Here is a 16,033-nt window from a genome sequence, read left to right as displayed (position 1 = left end):
ACTCTTCTTTCACTCTGATAACTGTTTCCTTCCAGTCCCTTGTGCTGCCTGCTTTTCTTCAGGGTGCAGACTGTGTATGCACCTCTAAGGCTAACTACAGTGAGGACAGCCAGCCTCTGAGAAAAACAAATTAAAGGTATTAGTGACCAGAAGAAAACAACTTCTGAGCCTTGTGAAGATTACAGGGGCTTGCATATTTACATGTGTTTGAAGGAACATTAGTATTTTCCTACTAGCTTCATCCTACAGAACCCCAAACATGAGATTAGACCTGAATAAATTTGGCTTTAGTGCCTTTCTGCTTTTCCTCTTAACTTGTCTTAGCTCTTGTTTTGTCTTTCCTCTGACTTCTTCCACCTGTATTAAAGGCCTGTTCTCTATTAGCTTCATGAATTTAATGTTGTGTCTGTGTGAACCCATGTTCAAACTATCTCTTCTGTCTCTCCTGAACAGAAGTATAGGGTAAGGTGGCACAGGATACTTTGTCACTGGAAGCAGATAGTTGAGGCAGCACAGAATTGCATGCAAAGTAATTTCCTCTTCTTTCTGTTAGTTTGAAGCCTGGTTATAACCAATACTCACTGGTAAAGCTATTAGGACTGCAGCAAGCTAATTTAATAGTTCTTTGCTAGAAAAAGCAAGGTCCTACTCCCCCCTCATCTTTCTTCTCTTGCTCTGTCTGGCCTCACACTTCCATTGCTTAACTTGAATTAGCCCCAGTGCTTCTGGACCCCTCTGGAAACTGATTTAGCTAATTAGAAAGGCAAAACATTAACCTGGATAAAACAAATGGGTACTTTTCTGCTGGTTTGAACAGTGAAATCAGCTTAAGATAGGGTATGTATGTTGGAGCCTGCACAACACAGCGTGCTGGGTCATGATTCTGTCTGGCCAGGAAGGAAGACCAGAGGTTGTAAGAGGGGCTGGCAGCAAGTTGTTAGCTCAGTTCACTTGTATGCAAAACCCCACTCGGATGCTGTCATCTTCAGCTAGGGTTTTAATTTGTGAGAATGTAATAGGCTGTTGCAAGCACTGAAGTCAATAATTAAAAAGTATAGGAAGTCTTATAGGGAAAAAGACTTGAACTTCTTGAGAAAACATTTTTCAGTCAACATGGCCTCTTAATGAAATCTGGTACTGTGCTGATAAATGCTTTCAGTCATGAGTGTCTAAAGTTAGTACTTTATATCTTATCTAGATAAAAATATCCAGGTTTGAAGAAGTATTTAATACACCCAGCTCTTGTGTGTTGCAGAAAATAAACCTGGAGAACCTTGTTATGCCTCTGATTCTATCACTGGAGCCTCTGTGTGTGCATGTCTGAGAGCAGTGGGAACAAAGGATCAGCACGTGCAGCACAATGCTGCTCTTGTATAGTCCGCGCTTTGTGCTGTTACCTCCTGTTCCAGTGTAGTTTGGCAGCAACAGGAGATTGCAATCCAAAGGCTGCTATTTGGTGAATGTAAAATGAGTTAGTTGCTGGTTGTAGCTTTACTTGCAGTGCAAAGTTGCCCATGGCCCAACATCTATCTCACTGACCATTTGGGCAGAGAAGCCAAAGGAGGAACAGAGTAACCAGTTCTGTAAGGTGTGCATATTAAGAGAGCATGAGGCAAGCTCGTGTCTCTGCTTCTACTGCTGGTCAAGCCACTCAGATTGTATCTACTCCATTAGGTCTCTCACTCCAGTCTCTTTTATGATCTCCAGTTTCACTGTGTATTTTAAAAACCTGGTTTCATTTGCAATCAGAAATGACTCAGTTGAGCCTTGCCTGTGAGCATGTCACATGATGTCCTAATAGTGTACACAGAGTACAGTAAACGTCTGAGGTCTGATTGCTGCTAAGAACAAAACTTACCCAAAGTGGCTATAAAAATTACACTTAAGAGAGCTTTTGTTTTTGAATTCCATAATGGCATATTGTCTACTGTCTGAGGTTCCTCTACAGAGGCTTATGTTGTGTTTATTGCTTCTGTATGAATTAAACATATGATAGCTATTTCATGTACCACTTATAAGTTATTAATTCTTCATGAGAGACTGTCTGGGATTTACAACAACATGTCTGCTGCTGAGCCTGCTAGTTTTCAATCTCAGAAATCACAGATGAGTGCTGCCCTTCCCTTTAAATGTACCCTGAGGAATAAAAAGCAAAAAGCAGTGCCCCAGGTGTCCAGCTGTCCTATAGATTTATTTGACAATAAATTAGATGTTACTGAAGTGCTAATTCAGTGAGGTGCTTCGGTGTGGACATAAGCTTTTTCATATGAGTAATGTTATTGAAGTCAGTGAGGGCTACTTGTGTTCTTAAAATTACATGTGGTTTGGGACCAGAGTATGCAATATTTCTCCTTTAATCCATATTTTGGATACATTTATAAATAATTTCCAGTATGCACTACTTTCTAATTTCCATTGTCATGTTGCTTTACGTTGTTATAATGATCTTGCTTGTATCCTGAACCAAATCAAACTGCTTTACAAATTTATATATATATATAGGGACTGTAGTAGCTGATTATTCAACAAAAATGTATTTGATAGCATACAACAATTCCTTGTAACAGCTATAATGACAGTAAGTGAGGAGTATAGTTTTCATTTGAAATAGCAGGAACAGATAACTTCAACCCACTACAGTAGGCAAAATAACAGTTACACAGTATGGGGCATGTGCCTTCCCCTCTGTTTTTTTGAGCCAGAGTGTGCCCAGGTGGCCAAGAAGGCCAATAGCATCCTGGCCTGTATTAGGAATAGTGTGGCCAGCAGGAGCAGGGAAGTCATTGTGTCCCTGTACTCTGCACTGGTTAGGCCACACCTTGAGCACTGTGTCCAGTTCTGGGCCCCTCAGTTTAAGAAGGACATCGAAACACTTGAACGTGTCCAGAGAAGGGCAGCAAGGCTGGTGAGAGGTCTTGAGCACAAGCCCTATGAAGAGAGGCTGAGGGAGCTAGGATTGTTTAGACTGGAGAAGAGGAGGCTCAGGGGTGACCTCATTGCCCTCTACAACTACCTGAAGGGAGGTTGTAGCCAGGAAGGGGTTGGTCTCTTCTCCCAGGCAACCAGCACCAGAACAAGGGGACACAGTCTCAAGCTGCGCCAGGGGAGGTTTAGACTCGAGGTGAGGAGAAAGTTCTTCACCGAGTGGGTCATTTGTCATTGGAATGTGCTGCCCAGGGAGGTGGTGGAGTCACCATCCCTGGAGGCATTCAAGAGGAGATTGGACGTGGCACTTGGTGCCATGGTCTAGTCATGAGGTCTGTGTTGATAGGTTGGACTTGATGATCCTCGAGGTCTCTTCCAACCTTAGTTATACTGTGATACTGTTTTTAGGAGATCAGTACTAAAATTGCAGGATGAAAGTTTGGAAGCTCCAGGATTATTTTATAGATCTCCAGGATTGCTTGTACTGTTTGTTGTAATAACTTCACTCTTTATTTCCACTTCAGAAATCTCTAAGTCCCAGAATGATATGGCTGACCGATGTCACCTAACCACAGATCATGGTCACAGCATGGAAAGAAGGAAGCAAAGAAGAAGCCAGTCTGACACTGCCATCAACATTACAAACAGGGTATGGTTGTTGTAACACAGAGTCTTTAGCTGTAGGGGCAGTTTCAGGAATACAGTATGTTTGTAAGAATAATCGCTTACAAAGTGGAATTTTACTTTTATTATATTAGCTAATGTTCACTCACTTTGTCCAGAGCCCTGATTCTTCACAAGGTGTTTGACTGCACACTTGATCTCAGCTCAGAGCTGAAATGTTAGACTGATATTTTACAAAGACCCTCACACAGGAAGAGTGAGGATTGTTTTGCTTTCAGGTGCTCACAGACTCTCTTGAGCCTGATTAATGTCTTCTCTGTGCAACTGCTGGACTTCAGGAAGGTCCTCTCTCTTGTCATCATCCTGCTCCTCTTACTGTTGAGCAGGGCCAAACAACAACTGTCCAAAACCCATCCTGACACTTTCTGAGCGCTTATTAATTTAGCAGGGAAGAAAAGCTGACTGCTGTTAGTTGTTAGGCAGCTTCCCTTTTCCTTTGGTTACAGATCATAGCTTTTAGAGTCCTCTTGTGAAGTTTGAGAAAAATCTAGTCATCTTTCTTTCCACAAATTGTGCTGAAGCTGATGTCACATACCTGCTTTGGAGTTACACTGAAGGTTTCATTTAGTACTCTTCCATCTCCAAAATGCCTGAACCTTTTCTATACTGAATTTCCTGTGTAGTGGGTACTGACTGAATTGCCTTGCTCATCTGAGCGAGGTAAATGTGGGCTGCTGAGCGTCTGAGTTGGATGCTGAGAGAAGCTTTTGCTTTGTGTCAGACCTCATGGCAAGTATTACTCACATCTCCCTGGGTGCACACTTTTCACTTTCCTCTTAACTATTTAGGTGTTGGTAAATGGAAGAGACAGGATATCAGACCACATGGACTAGTGGTTTGAGTAGGCTTAGCAAGGTCTGGAAATTCTGTGAAATGAGTTCTGGTATTTTTGTATGCAATTGTATTATAAACAAACTTGGCAACAGTTACTAACTACCTGAGTTGAGTGCTGGCAAACCACGCTTCAGTGTTACTTCATTCCTCTGCCAGTGCATTGAAAAGCATCAAAGCTGGAGATAACATGAGCTTATACTGTGCTTTATTGTATGTTGATTGCATCCAGCCTGTCACGTTTAAAAGATCGATATGGATTCCTTGGCTGGAGAAGTGTATGAATAAGAGATGACAAATTATTTGTGAGGGGTTCTAATTGCCCATTTAAAGATTTAGGACTTAATTTATGTTCTCCCTTTGCATTACAGATTTTGAAAGATTTCAATGTTTCTGTGTAGCTCTCTGAGTCAGGGAGCTTTTGTTTCATTCAAACCAGTGAGACTATATCTAAGCAAGAGCTTTTTTTCTAGAATTGCTGATGATCTTTTTTCTTTTCTTTCTCATGAGTGTTCTCTTTGCCATTTATGTTTTTTCAGTATTGAAGGAAATGTTACTCATTTGTCCCAATTTGGCATGATTTCATTATTCTTCCTTTTTTAACATCCTTACTTACATGACTTAAGTTTAGGGACAGAACCTGATTTAAGTTACATTGCAAAACAACTAGTTACTAGAATTTATAATAAAATATGGTGTAGGCATCTCACTTATGATTCCCACCCCAGAAAGGACTTTCATTTAGTTTCTTTCACATTTGACAGTGAATTGAAACTGTACTTTTTCCACTAGAAAGTGTGCATTTTTCCCCTAGGAATGAATGGGAAATAATAGCTGAGTCTAAGACTGTGCAGAGTCTAACACTGGGGCACCACCTCAGTCTCAAGAGCATTGTTTCTTAAGTAAGTTTTCCACCTTTGTGATATGTTCAGAACTTGATTCCTTCAGATTAAAGTTGAAAGAACTTCACTACTAGTGGAAAAATAGTCCAATGGCAAGAAGCACCAGTCAGTGTAAATCTGGATTTGAGAAGTTGAGTAGTGTTTTCTGAGGCCTCCCACCATCAGAAGCTCCAAGTTCATTAAAGAAACTACAATTACACTTGCCTTACTGGGTGAGGAAGCAGGCATGTACAAGCTTTGGAAGCTGTTTGTGGTGCACTGGTAGCAGTGGGTTACCTCTCCTGTGACAGCAAATGCATCCTGCTGGGCTAGGAGGGAGTCCTGCATATAGGACCTGATGCTAAAAGTTTAGCATTGGTAGTTGTGTTGCCTTGTCAGTCACTTGGCTCCTGTTTGATACAATAGAGAAGCCTTTCCGAATCAAGCAGAAGCTAAAATTCAGTGTGTAATAGGTTGTTTTGCAAATGAAGCTGCTGGTGGTAGGTTTTTATAAAGCAGAAGATAATTCATGAGGTCCCATCCCTGGAGGTGTTTCAGACCAGGCTGGACGAGGCTCTGGCCAGCCTGATCTAGTGTGGGGTGTCCCTGCCCATGGCAGGGGGGTTGGAACTAGATGATCTTTGTGCTCCCTTCCAACCCTGACTGATACTATGACACTATGACAGTTCTTTGCTGAGAACTATATCATTTCATGTTTGGGAGGCTTTTTGAGCCTGCAGCCTGAATGCTTTTTCTCTCAATTTCCTTCTTGCATAGGAACTGAATGAACTCTTACATCTCTTCTTAGGGTAGGGCAGTTATTACACACAACAGTTTCTGTGTGTTATAACAACAGCATGCTGGTTTGGATTTTGCACATACTGTTTTCTCAGAAGTAATCTTGATACATAATCTTCTCTCTTGAGCTCACTCTTTAGTGCTTTCTTCTGATGTGCAGGAGGGTTCCCCAGTTTGTTAGATATGCAAATAAGTCCCAATCCTTTTTGTTGATTCAGTCACACTATATTCTTTCTAGTCTTTCAGGTAATCCCTGTTACACAGGGTTTTTTTTAATGAAATTATTTTCATAGATCCTAACCATGTAAAATGTCTTACCTCACTCTTTTCTTGCCCACTGAACTGGGAGCATACTCCTCATAGATTCAGGGGCTAAACAAGCTAAAATCTATTCTCAGCATATTTCTAGTCATATATGGGTTTGGGTTTGGTTTGGTTTTGTGGGTTTTTTGGTTGGTTGGTTGGTTAGTTGTGGGGTTTTTTTTGGGGAGTTCATTCTATTAAGTGTAGTTATTGGTAACAGAAGTGGCAGAAGGTAAATCTCAAGGATTTCTGTTGCTGTATGTGGTAGTTATTGGAAAGGTGAATGGACTTAGTCAAGGCAAGGTCAAGAACACCTCACAGATTTAAGCTTTTTCTATAATCAAAGCTAAATTAAATCTTATAACTCTCTGTCTATTTTCAATTCTCTTTCAACTTACATTCCTTCTTGCATAGGTAGACACAGGCATGTGTCATGCATATTGCAAAATACTGTTTCTGATTTCCTGGGGGCAAGAATTTTTGGTTTCCTTCCAAAAATACTGTTTTATTAAAGGCCAGAAAGGCCTTTTATTAGTGTATTGCTGCTTTTGGTGTGTAATTAGTAGATGATTATTTTTTGTTAGTAATTGCTGTGGTAATAATCCACAGATTACATGGAGGGATGTTTGGTTTAGAGAACTATTACTGTAATGATTGTATTACTAGCTGGGATGAGACAGTTGTAAATCAACATTTAAATATACTACTTTGTTTTTGAAAGTGTGCCACTTCCATGGCACTGATCAGAGTAAATTGTAGCTGTTTACTGATCTTTTTTACCTCCCTGATAGCATTCCTGAAGAAATCAGGGTATTTTTATTAAATTGGAAAAGAAAAACCAAACTAACCAACCAAACAAGACAACAAAAAAACACCAAAGAAAAAACCCCACATTGCTGAATGTCTTACAGATAAAAAGTACACCCAGTTTTCAACAGCTCATCACTGGGACCCCAAATGACAGCGGGATTCTGACCAAAAGGAATTGCAAGGAGGAAGAAGACATAACAACCAGTCCCACAAGTGATGCAGTTTTCTGTGATGGAAGAAAACATGTAAGTTAAAGGGTGAAGCAGAACAGAGCAGGGTATAACAGTTAAGATGTCAAAGCTGTGTGTGGAAATGGATATAAAAGCTAAAATCTTCTGCAAAACATTGGGCATGTTTTGGATTATCTTACAAAATAAAGGACAAATTATGCTTGAGTTTGTATCTGCTGCAAGACTGACTGTCTTTGACCTAGTCCTAATAATTACACTGTGAACTTTTGCAGTATAAGACAAATCAAATTAATAATGGATAAGTGATAGATGGATGCATCCATTAATAATGACTAATTGATAAACCATCTTCCTCTGAATTATGCAAATGCAACTAACATTCCTCCTATTTTATGTGGGGTTTGGAACATGGTTCCTTCTAACCTAGTAGCTAGCTTTTTCTTTTAAAACTTCATTTAACAGTAAGGTTTTGGTATTCTGCAAGAACTGTGGTAATGGAAATGTCAATGGAAATGTCAGTGGAAATTCAGATGTCAGAATGTCAATGAGTGAATGAAGAGAAAGCTGCCAGTGACAGAAGCCAAAGGAGCTGTTCGTAGCAGTTTGCAGCAGTTCACAGGTTTAGGGGATGGCATTGACTCATCCTCTGATGTATGGTATTTTGAATACCCCAAATGACAGAGAAGGAAGCCAGTTATAAATTAGTTCAGCACATGCTTTAAAGTCTCTGTGATTAGCTGTGGATCCTAATTTCTATGTATTAGTGATGAGGTTAACCAGAGGAAAGTATCCAAAGAATCCATGGCTGACTTAAAAAAGGGAACTAAAAAGACCTTTGGGGAATCAAAATTAAACCAGCCTGCTCACTTTGCAGAGAAATACAAACAGACAAAAGGACCTTGGCATTCTCTTACAGCTTACTGTGCTGTGGAGTCTGAGGTGTTAAACTGACAAAAGGATAACAGTTTTGGATGACATTTTTTATTCTAGTGACAACTGTTTGAATTGGGCATAAAAAATGAAATATTTTCTACTGTCTTATAAACTGTAAAGTTCCTTTAAACTTCCCTTTATGATTAAGTGTTGATGACTACTCCATGAAAAATGTGTCTTCCAAAATACCAGATGGCATTGCTTTAAGTTGTGCCAGCAAGAATGCAATACATGAAATCATCCCTAAATCCTTGTTCACCAACTCAGAAAGGATGAGTGATTTCTGATTGAATGTATGTGACTCCTGATTAGGTGGGAGACATATGTGGTGATACTCCAAACATCCTTAATCAGGACACCTATCCAGCCTCTCTAAATAGGGGAGTCTGTCAAATAATTATTAGGGACCTTTGCATAAACTTTTTTAGGACATATGAGCTCTGAGAAAATTATGTTTGTGGTCCTCTGTCATGAAGGATTTGGGTGGAAAATAAGCATGAATAAAAATAGGCCAGTGAGTGAAAGACAAAAGCTTAACAAAGCTGCAAAGAAGATTGATTGCTCTGATATATGTCTCATGGAAGGAGCAAGATTACATGCAACAAGCACCAGGTCAAAACAGTTCTAATACTAAGCAACCTGACCCTTCTTTTGTCAGGGTTGTATGCTACTTAGAGCTCATATGATGGAGTAGATCACTGCTTTAATTAAGCTGTTGGTGTGAATTTAGAAATGAATATTTGGCAAGCTGCACAAACAAGAACATCTGCATGGAAGAGAGATATGATCTTATAAACACGGTTCTGCATTCTTACCTGCTGGGTTGTGCAAGGCAGAACTCCTTGGTTAACCAGTCCTGTGTGGGTTGGTGTTTAATTTCCAGAGGGAGGAGTGATCTAACACAGGTATTTTATTAATCTTGGGCAATATCAGATAAAGCACCACTGTGTCTTCATGACATAGGCTATTTAAAAATCTTCCTTGGGCTCACTTTAAAGAATATCATTATAAATGAATGGAGACTAAACTACTTTGAGTTGATAGTTTGCTATAAAACAGGCTATATAGTACTGTAAAGCTGCCTGTCTCTGCTGGGCTGCAGGAAGTGTAGTAGTCTCTTCCTTTACTGTATTTTCACATCCTCTGTAAATTTTAGACAAAAGTGCTGTTTATTGTATGTGGATGGACAACCCCCAAACCTTTGCCCCATAGGTGAAAGTAGATGAAAGGAAAACAAGGTGACTGAGGTGTGGTAAGGAAACACCTTTATGCATTGGTTCTTTGCATTTATTCTTTATGCAGGGCAGCTGGTTCTTTGTATTTGAGGCTTTCTTGAATGGTCTGCTGGATTACAGAGAGTGTTTCATATGGAATTGAGACATCTTGTACAATATTTACTGGATATGTGGGGCCACTTTTGTTTCTTTTAATACTTGATAGACCCTAACATCTCAGTGGTGTACCTTGCTGTGACCTGTGTATTAAAAGCAGTCTAATTCCATGTTTTGTGTGTTCTTAGATTTCAGAGTTCTTTTCTCTTTCTTCCTTTCAGACAGTTACCCCATTTTTCTCATGGGAAGCCACACAGCAATTTTAGTCAGAGACAATGTCTAGATTTCAGTGTTACCTGAGAAAGCATTTTCTTGGCCTAGAGAACTTATGGAAGAGTAAAAGACAAAGCAGTGGAACTGCATTTACAACCATAATTTTCAGGGCTGTTATGGAAGCAACAGAATATTTTATACAGGTTATCATAAATCTTTGTGATTGCAGTAGCTCAATAGTCATGCTTGTAAAGAAAGTGACCTTTGGGGGAAATAAATACATGTTTTGTCCTGTTTTGATATGAAGCTACTTTTCCCAACAACTTGTCTTTTCCCAGGGGAGTTTGTATAGCCTCAATAGCACTTGCACTGAGTCTGGCAGTTTTGGCAAGGCTGACATCACGGGAGAAATACAGTTTGCCATAAGATACATCTTCAAAGCTTGCATCTTAGAAGTTTGCATCAAGGGATGTAAGAACCTGGCTTATGGAGAGGAGAAGAAGAAAAAGTGTAACCCGTAAGTATTTCTGTAGAGGATGAGTAAAAAGCAAGGCAGCTGTTCTGTTTTTAAGATACTTACATATGCTGTGATTGAAATGCATTGACGTGTGATGGTATGCCACAGCAGCCTCAGAACATACAGCACATGTACCAGCTCTTTTCACATACATACACCACAGGACAAGTGGGTTTCCATTCTGACCATTTTCTGCTGCTAGTTGTCCCTTTCCCTGCATGTGAGCAGGCAGTTGGATATCTGTGTTGGTGCTGAGTACCTTTGGATCTAGTGAAGAGCTGTTCAGCTTCTAGCTCTTAATTGTGCCTGCAAAATTGATTTGTAAGCGTCTGAAACGTGAGGTGGTGTGTTCCTGACTGATCTGCTGACTCACAGTGGGTCACTGGCTGATTGCTAGACCATTTCACTCTTTTCATCCTGTGTATAAAGAATAGAAATTTCAGCTGCTGCAACACATTGTGGAATCTAAAGCTGTTTAAGAATTAGGTATTATTTTTAGAAGAAGAAATACCTGCTTCTGTGGGTAAAATGTGCCACAGAAACTCATGGTTGGTGATTTGTCTGTTTATTACCAATTGATCCTCTCTGACCATGCTGCAACTATTCACAGAAAATCACCAGGTAGAATTCCTAACTACCTGCTATTCCCCCTGCTTGTCACACTGTGTTTGAGGAAGTTCTTTGCAATGAGGGCAGTAAAATACTGGAGAAAGTTGCCCAAAGAGGTGGTAGAGGCCCCATCCCTGGAGACAATCAAGGTCAAACTTGATGGAGCCCTGAGCAACCTGATCTAGTTAAAGACGTTTCTGTCCACCTCTGGGGGTTTGGACAAGGTGACTTTTGAGTGACCCTTCTGACCTAACATGTTGTACAATTCTGTGCTCTTGAGTGACCACATTGGAGTTGCAGTCATCTTCACCCAGAAGGAACATGGCTTCTGTGCATCTTGTACAGGGTGTTCACAAAGATGAACTTGATGACAAAAGGAGCCTTGCTGGGATAGCAGCTCCTGAAGCAGGGCAGTTTGGGAGCACTTCAGAAGTGGGTCAAGGTTCTTTAAGTCCCCTGGTAATTAATCCAGGCAAACAGTTGCAGAAAATGTGAAAGGCAGTGTGGGAAGCTGTGTAGTGAACATTGTATCTTCTATTAGTATATATTTATATGATTGCTGCTGGTTTCCAAACCAACAGAAAAGGTGCAGCCACTGTACTCATTCAACATGCTTGCTGAAAAGCAGACTTTTAACTGATACTTAAAACCTGTTGTGAAATATTTAGCTTGATTGATCTGGAATGACAGAGCAAGAGGCTGAAACTTCTACTATCTGAATAGTTTAAAAAGTTAGTTTTACCTACTGATGATCTCTAAGTTCTGCACTGGCAATGTGGTACACAGGGATTCTTGTTGTCTGTCTGCTTTTATTGAGAAAGGATAGAAATCACGATTTGCCATTTTAGAATAGAATAGACCAGACCAGACCAGGTTGGAAGAGACCTTTGAGGTCATTGTGTCCAACCTATCATCCAACACCACCTAATCAACTAAACCATGCAACCAAGCACCCTGTCAAGTCTCCTCCTGAACACTTCCAGTGATGGTGACTCCACCACCTCCTCGGGCAGCCCATCCCAATGGACAATCACTCTCTCTGTGTAGAACTTCCTGTGTAGAACTTCCTCCTAATCTCCAGCCTAAACCTCCCCTGGCGCAGCTTGAGACTGTGTCCTCTTGTTCTGGTGCTGGTTGCCTGGGAGAAGAGACCAACGTCCACCTGTCTACAACCTCCCTTCAGGTAGTTGTAGAGAGCAATAAGGTCACCCCTGAGCTTCCTCTTGTCCAGGCTAAGCAATCCCAGCTCCCTCAGCCTCTCCTCATAGGGCTTGTGTTCCAAACCCCTCACCAACTTTGTTGCCCTTCTCTGGACTCGTTCCAGCAAGTCAACATCCTTCCTAAATTGAGGGGCCCAGAACTGGACACAGTACTCAAGCTGTGGCCTAACCAGTGCAGTGTACAGGGGCAGAATGACCTCCCTGCTCCTGCTGGCCACACTGTTCCTGATACAGGCCAGGACGCCATTGGCCCTCTTGGCTGCCTGGGCACACTGCAGGCTCATGTTCAGCCTACCATCGACCAGCACCCCCAGGTCCCTCTCTGCCTGGCTGCTCTCCAGCCACTCTGACCCCAGCCTGTAGCACTACATGGGGTTGTTGTGGCCGATGTGCAGAACCCGGCACTTGGATGTGTTAAATCTCATGCCGTTGGACTCTGCCCATCTGTCCAGCCTGTCGAGGTCCCTCTGCAGAGCCTCTCTACCCTCCAGCAGATCAACTCCTGCCCCCAGCTTGGTGTCATCCACAAATTTACTGATGATGGACTAAATGCCCTCATCCAGATCATCAATAATTTTATTCCTTGTAAAGTTACAAAATCAATAAAGCTGCTTAAGAATGAAGAAAAAACTTCTCTTCGTCTAACGAATTTACAAATCTTCCTCCCCCCTGCCCCTTTATCTCTCTCTCCTGGTCACTTCCTATGTACCCTTCTCTCTGTCCACCAGGTATGTTAAGGTTTATTTGCTTCCTGATAAATCTCCTCGGAGCAAGCGGAAGACAGCTGTCAAGAAGAGCACAGTGAATCCAGAATTCAATGAAACTTTGAAGGTACTGTTTGCAGTTGTATGCCGCTATGTGTGCTTTTCTCTGGTAGTGTCTCCTTTTGTAATGGTCAATCCTGCAATTTCAGAACTGTCCTGAGGGGGAAAAACCTAGGAGTCACTGATAAGACTAATTTTTAAATGACCTTTTTCAGTCCAAATAAGAGAAGATGTTTTTGGAGTTACAATAATAAGTTGTGGATGATTAGAAGAGTCTGCCTTTGTCCATGAAGATGGTACCTGAATTCTACCACCTCTGAAACGTTGTCTGCTTCCTTTTCCCTGTGCAACTGATGTCAGGCCATCTCTTTGCAGTGTCTTGTTTCAAACATTAAACCTCCCAGAGAAAAGCACTTCTGATTTTAATTCCTTAATGCCTTGTATTAATACTTCTTGCATCCTGGCAGGAACTCTGAGTAGAAAATCAGAGGCATTATCCTCACTTCACAAACACTTAATGAAATGAGAAGCTGAAGCTGAGTACTGACAGCTGAGAGAGGCTGGCTTGGTTTGGTTGTTCACAGCTCCACTTTTGTACTCAGGTCATTACAAACTGTATTTTTTTGTGTGCAGAGGCACATAAAATGATGAGTTCTTCAATGTTGTCTTGAGAGACATACAAAACAAAGCCAATGGAGGGACAACTAGTGTTTTTGCTCCCTTAACTACAAAAATCTTCAGTGTTAGCCCCATCTCTCAGTGTGTGTGAACATCAAGAATGTGTAGTAAGTGAAACAGGCAAAATCTTTGAAAAGAGCATTATTGAAGTTTTGTAACAACAACCAAAAAATATATATCTATGTAATGTGTACAATTCTCATATAGCCAAAACTCTGTATATAAAGTTGGGAGAAAAAAAGAGCCTGAAGTTGCAGTAAGTGGTCTTAATTTTAGAGTCCCTTTTCAATGCCAGAGCTGCACAAAACTGATAAAAGGGAGAATGATAGCCATGCCTGAGCTGCCTGCACAAACATTAAGGGTAGTTTAGTTAGAAATCTTTTAAATTGGTTTAATTATTAGTTTCTCCAGAGTAGCAAAAATAGTCACAAGAGTGTAGCCTAGTGCAGGTAAACTGCATCATGACGCAGAGATCCAGCTCAGTGGGATTCAGCTGCAAATTAGGGAGGTGGTGGAGTCACCATCCCTGAAGGTGTTCAAGAGGGGATTGGACGTGGCACTTGGTGCCATGGTCTAGTCATGAGGTCTGTGGTGACAGGTTGGACTTGATCTTTGAGGTCTCTTCCAACCTTGGTGGTTCTGTGAAATTAAGGCACTTGCATTTAGGTAGCTGCATGTGCGAGAGGTGTGCAAATGCTCTTGGAAATCACTGGAGCCCAGGGTGACACAGGGTGATTAACCTCAAAGCCAGCACCGACTTGTGATTCAGCAGCCTAAATGTGGGTAGCCAGGTCCTTGTCCAGGCCATTGCCCTCAATTTGCAATCCAGGTGGATGTAGGTCGCCTGTAGGCTGGGTGTCATGTTTGCCAGTCTCATGTCTCCAAAAGAGCTCTGTGTTTGGAAGTAGATCAGGAATTTAATTAGTGGTCAGCCAAATTACTACTTTCCCCTTTCTGCATTCAGTAGATGTCCACTGACCAGAGCATCTTCATTTGGTGTCTGAATCTTGAACTGGCCTCCAGAGCAGCCAAATTGTGCTGGGAGTGTAAAAAAGGAAAGAAAAAAACCAAACCAACATCAAAAAGGGTCAAGAATTATTTAAAGTTCTGAATTAGTAATCAAAATCTGTAGCAAGGCAGGGCAAGGTATTCCTGGAATGTTGTTTCATATTTGGATAAGGATGATTTAGCATTTAAGCAGTGGGGTAATATGCAGATTAGGAAGCACATTCAGACAAGACAGTTCTGTCTGTGTCCAGATGCCTTCAGCCATGTTGCAGCTGCACGTCCTCTGAGCACAGGCCTGTGTTCATCCTCTGTGTTACTTTGTAACTGCTGTTTATCTTTCTAGTACAAGATTGAATACTCCCATCTGGGAAGTCGGCAGCTTCAGATCTCGGTGTGGCATGCAGGAGCACTCAAGTACAGGGTGTTTCTGGGGGAGGTGGTGATTCCACTGGCAGCATGGAATTTCGAAGAGAACTCAATGCAGTTGTTCAACTGGCACCAGCTCAAACCCAAGGTGATCCTTAGTTTTTCTGCTCAGTTGTGTCTCAAGAGCAAGGTGTAGTGCCCATCTGAGATCATGGAAGGAGAAATGCTGTCAATACAGCCTGTTAGTAAGATGTGTTGCTGATGTCAGTAAGCTGTGAGAAGGACGTGGAATAGGATGGTTGCAGTGATGCAGATTTCTCTGTGTCCCTTTCTTCAGCTTGAAAAGCTTGAAGATGATCTTACACAGCACAATGGTGAACTCCTTGTGTCTGCAAGGCTGTCAGTACCAGGCTGCCAGTCCCAGTTTGAAGGTATGAAATATTTCAGCATACATGAATCCTTTGCCTTGAAAAGAACTGAGATCAATGAGACTGACAATGTGTCCATGTAATATTCCTGTATGTGGTTTGTTACAGCCATTGTGAACAGTGGCTTGTGTTTGAAATTAGTTACAATGCAAATGTTTGCCAACTTCCTCTTTTTGTTCATTCTAATGCCAACAAAAGCTGCACATTTATGATGGCAGCACTGTGATGCATGCAGCTGACCAGCAAACTCATGCCTCTCATGGTGTTGCCAGCAGACATTCTTCTGGAGATGGTGCAGCTATTTTACTGCCTAAGGTAGAGACTGACAATATAGGGAAAAGGTGGAAGGGAAAAGGCTGCAAGGGTCCCAGAGCAGACCGCTTGGCTTCTGCCAGTAGTCTCGTTTTAGAGAAATTGTTTCCCTTAGTAGATATTAGGTTCAAAATGTGCAGTCAGGATCCAGTTTTTGGTAATGAAAGGTACACTAAATATTGCTGTAGTGTGTCAGAGCAGGCACCTGCTGGTGGAGTGAAATAAATACTT

At 41.4% G+C, this 16,033-nt stretch overlaps 1 protein-coding gene across 5 annotated transcripts in view; it reads left to right on the top strand.

Moving 5' to 3' along the window:
- The window catches only part of SYTL3 (synaptotagmin like 3), a 39,691-nt gene that overhangs the window by 19,054 nt on the left and 4,604 nt on the right, over positions 1 to 16,033 (top strand). For all 5 annotated transcript variants that reach the window (XM_068151036.1, XM_068151044.1, XM_068151027.1 and 2 more), the window contains 6 exons: positions 3,450 to 3,574; positions 7,334 to 7,477; positions 10,239 to 10,417; positions 12,975 to 13,077; positions 15,040 to 15,210; positions 15,400 to 15,493. In XM_068151036.1, the coding sequence (XP_068007137.1) occupies positions 3,450 to 3,574; positions 7,334 to 7,477; positions 10,239 to 10,417; positions 12,975 to 13,077; positions 15,040 to 15,210; positions 15,400 to 15,493 (816 nt within the window). The remainder of the gene's footprint in view (positions 1 to 3,449; positions 3,575 to 7,333; positions 7,478 to 10,238; positions 10,418 to 12,974; positions 13,078 to 15,039; positions 15,211 to 15,399; positions 15,494 to 16,033) is intronic.

Source organism: Melanerpes formicivorus, unplaced genomic scaffold, assembly GCF_026170545.1.
Source record: "Melanerpes formicivorus ecotype bairdi unplaced genomic scaffold, bMelFor1.0.p_v2 SCAF_2, whole genome shotgun sequence".
Lineage (NCBI taxonomy): Eukaryota > Metazoa > Chordata > Aves > Piciformes > Picidae > Melanerpes > Melanerpes formicivorus.
Note: the sequence above shows the minus strand (reverse complement) of the source record. Positions and strands in the feature narration are given on the sequence as shown.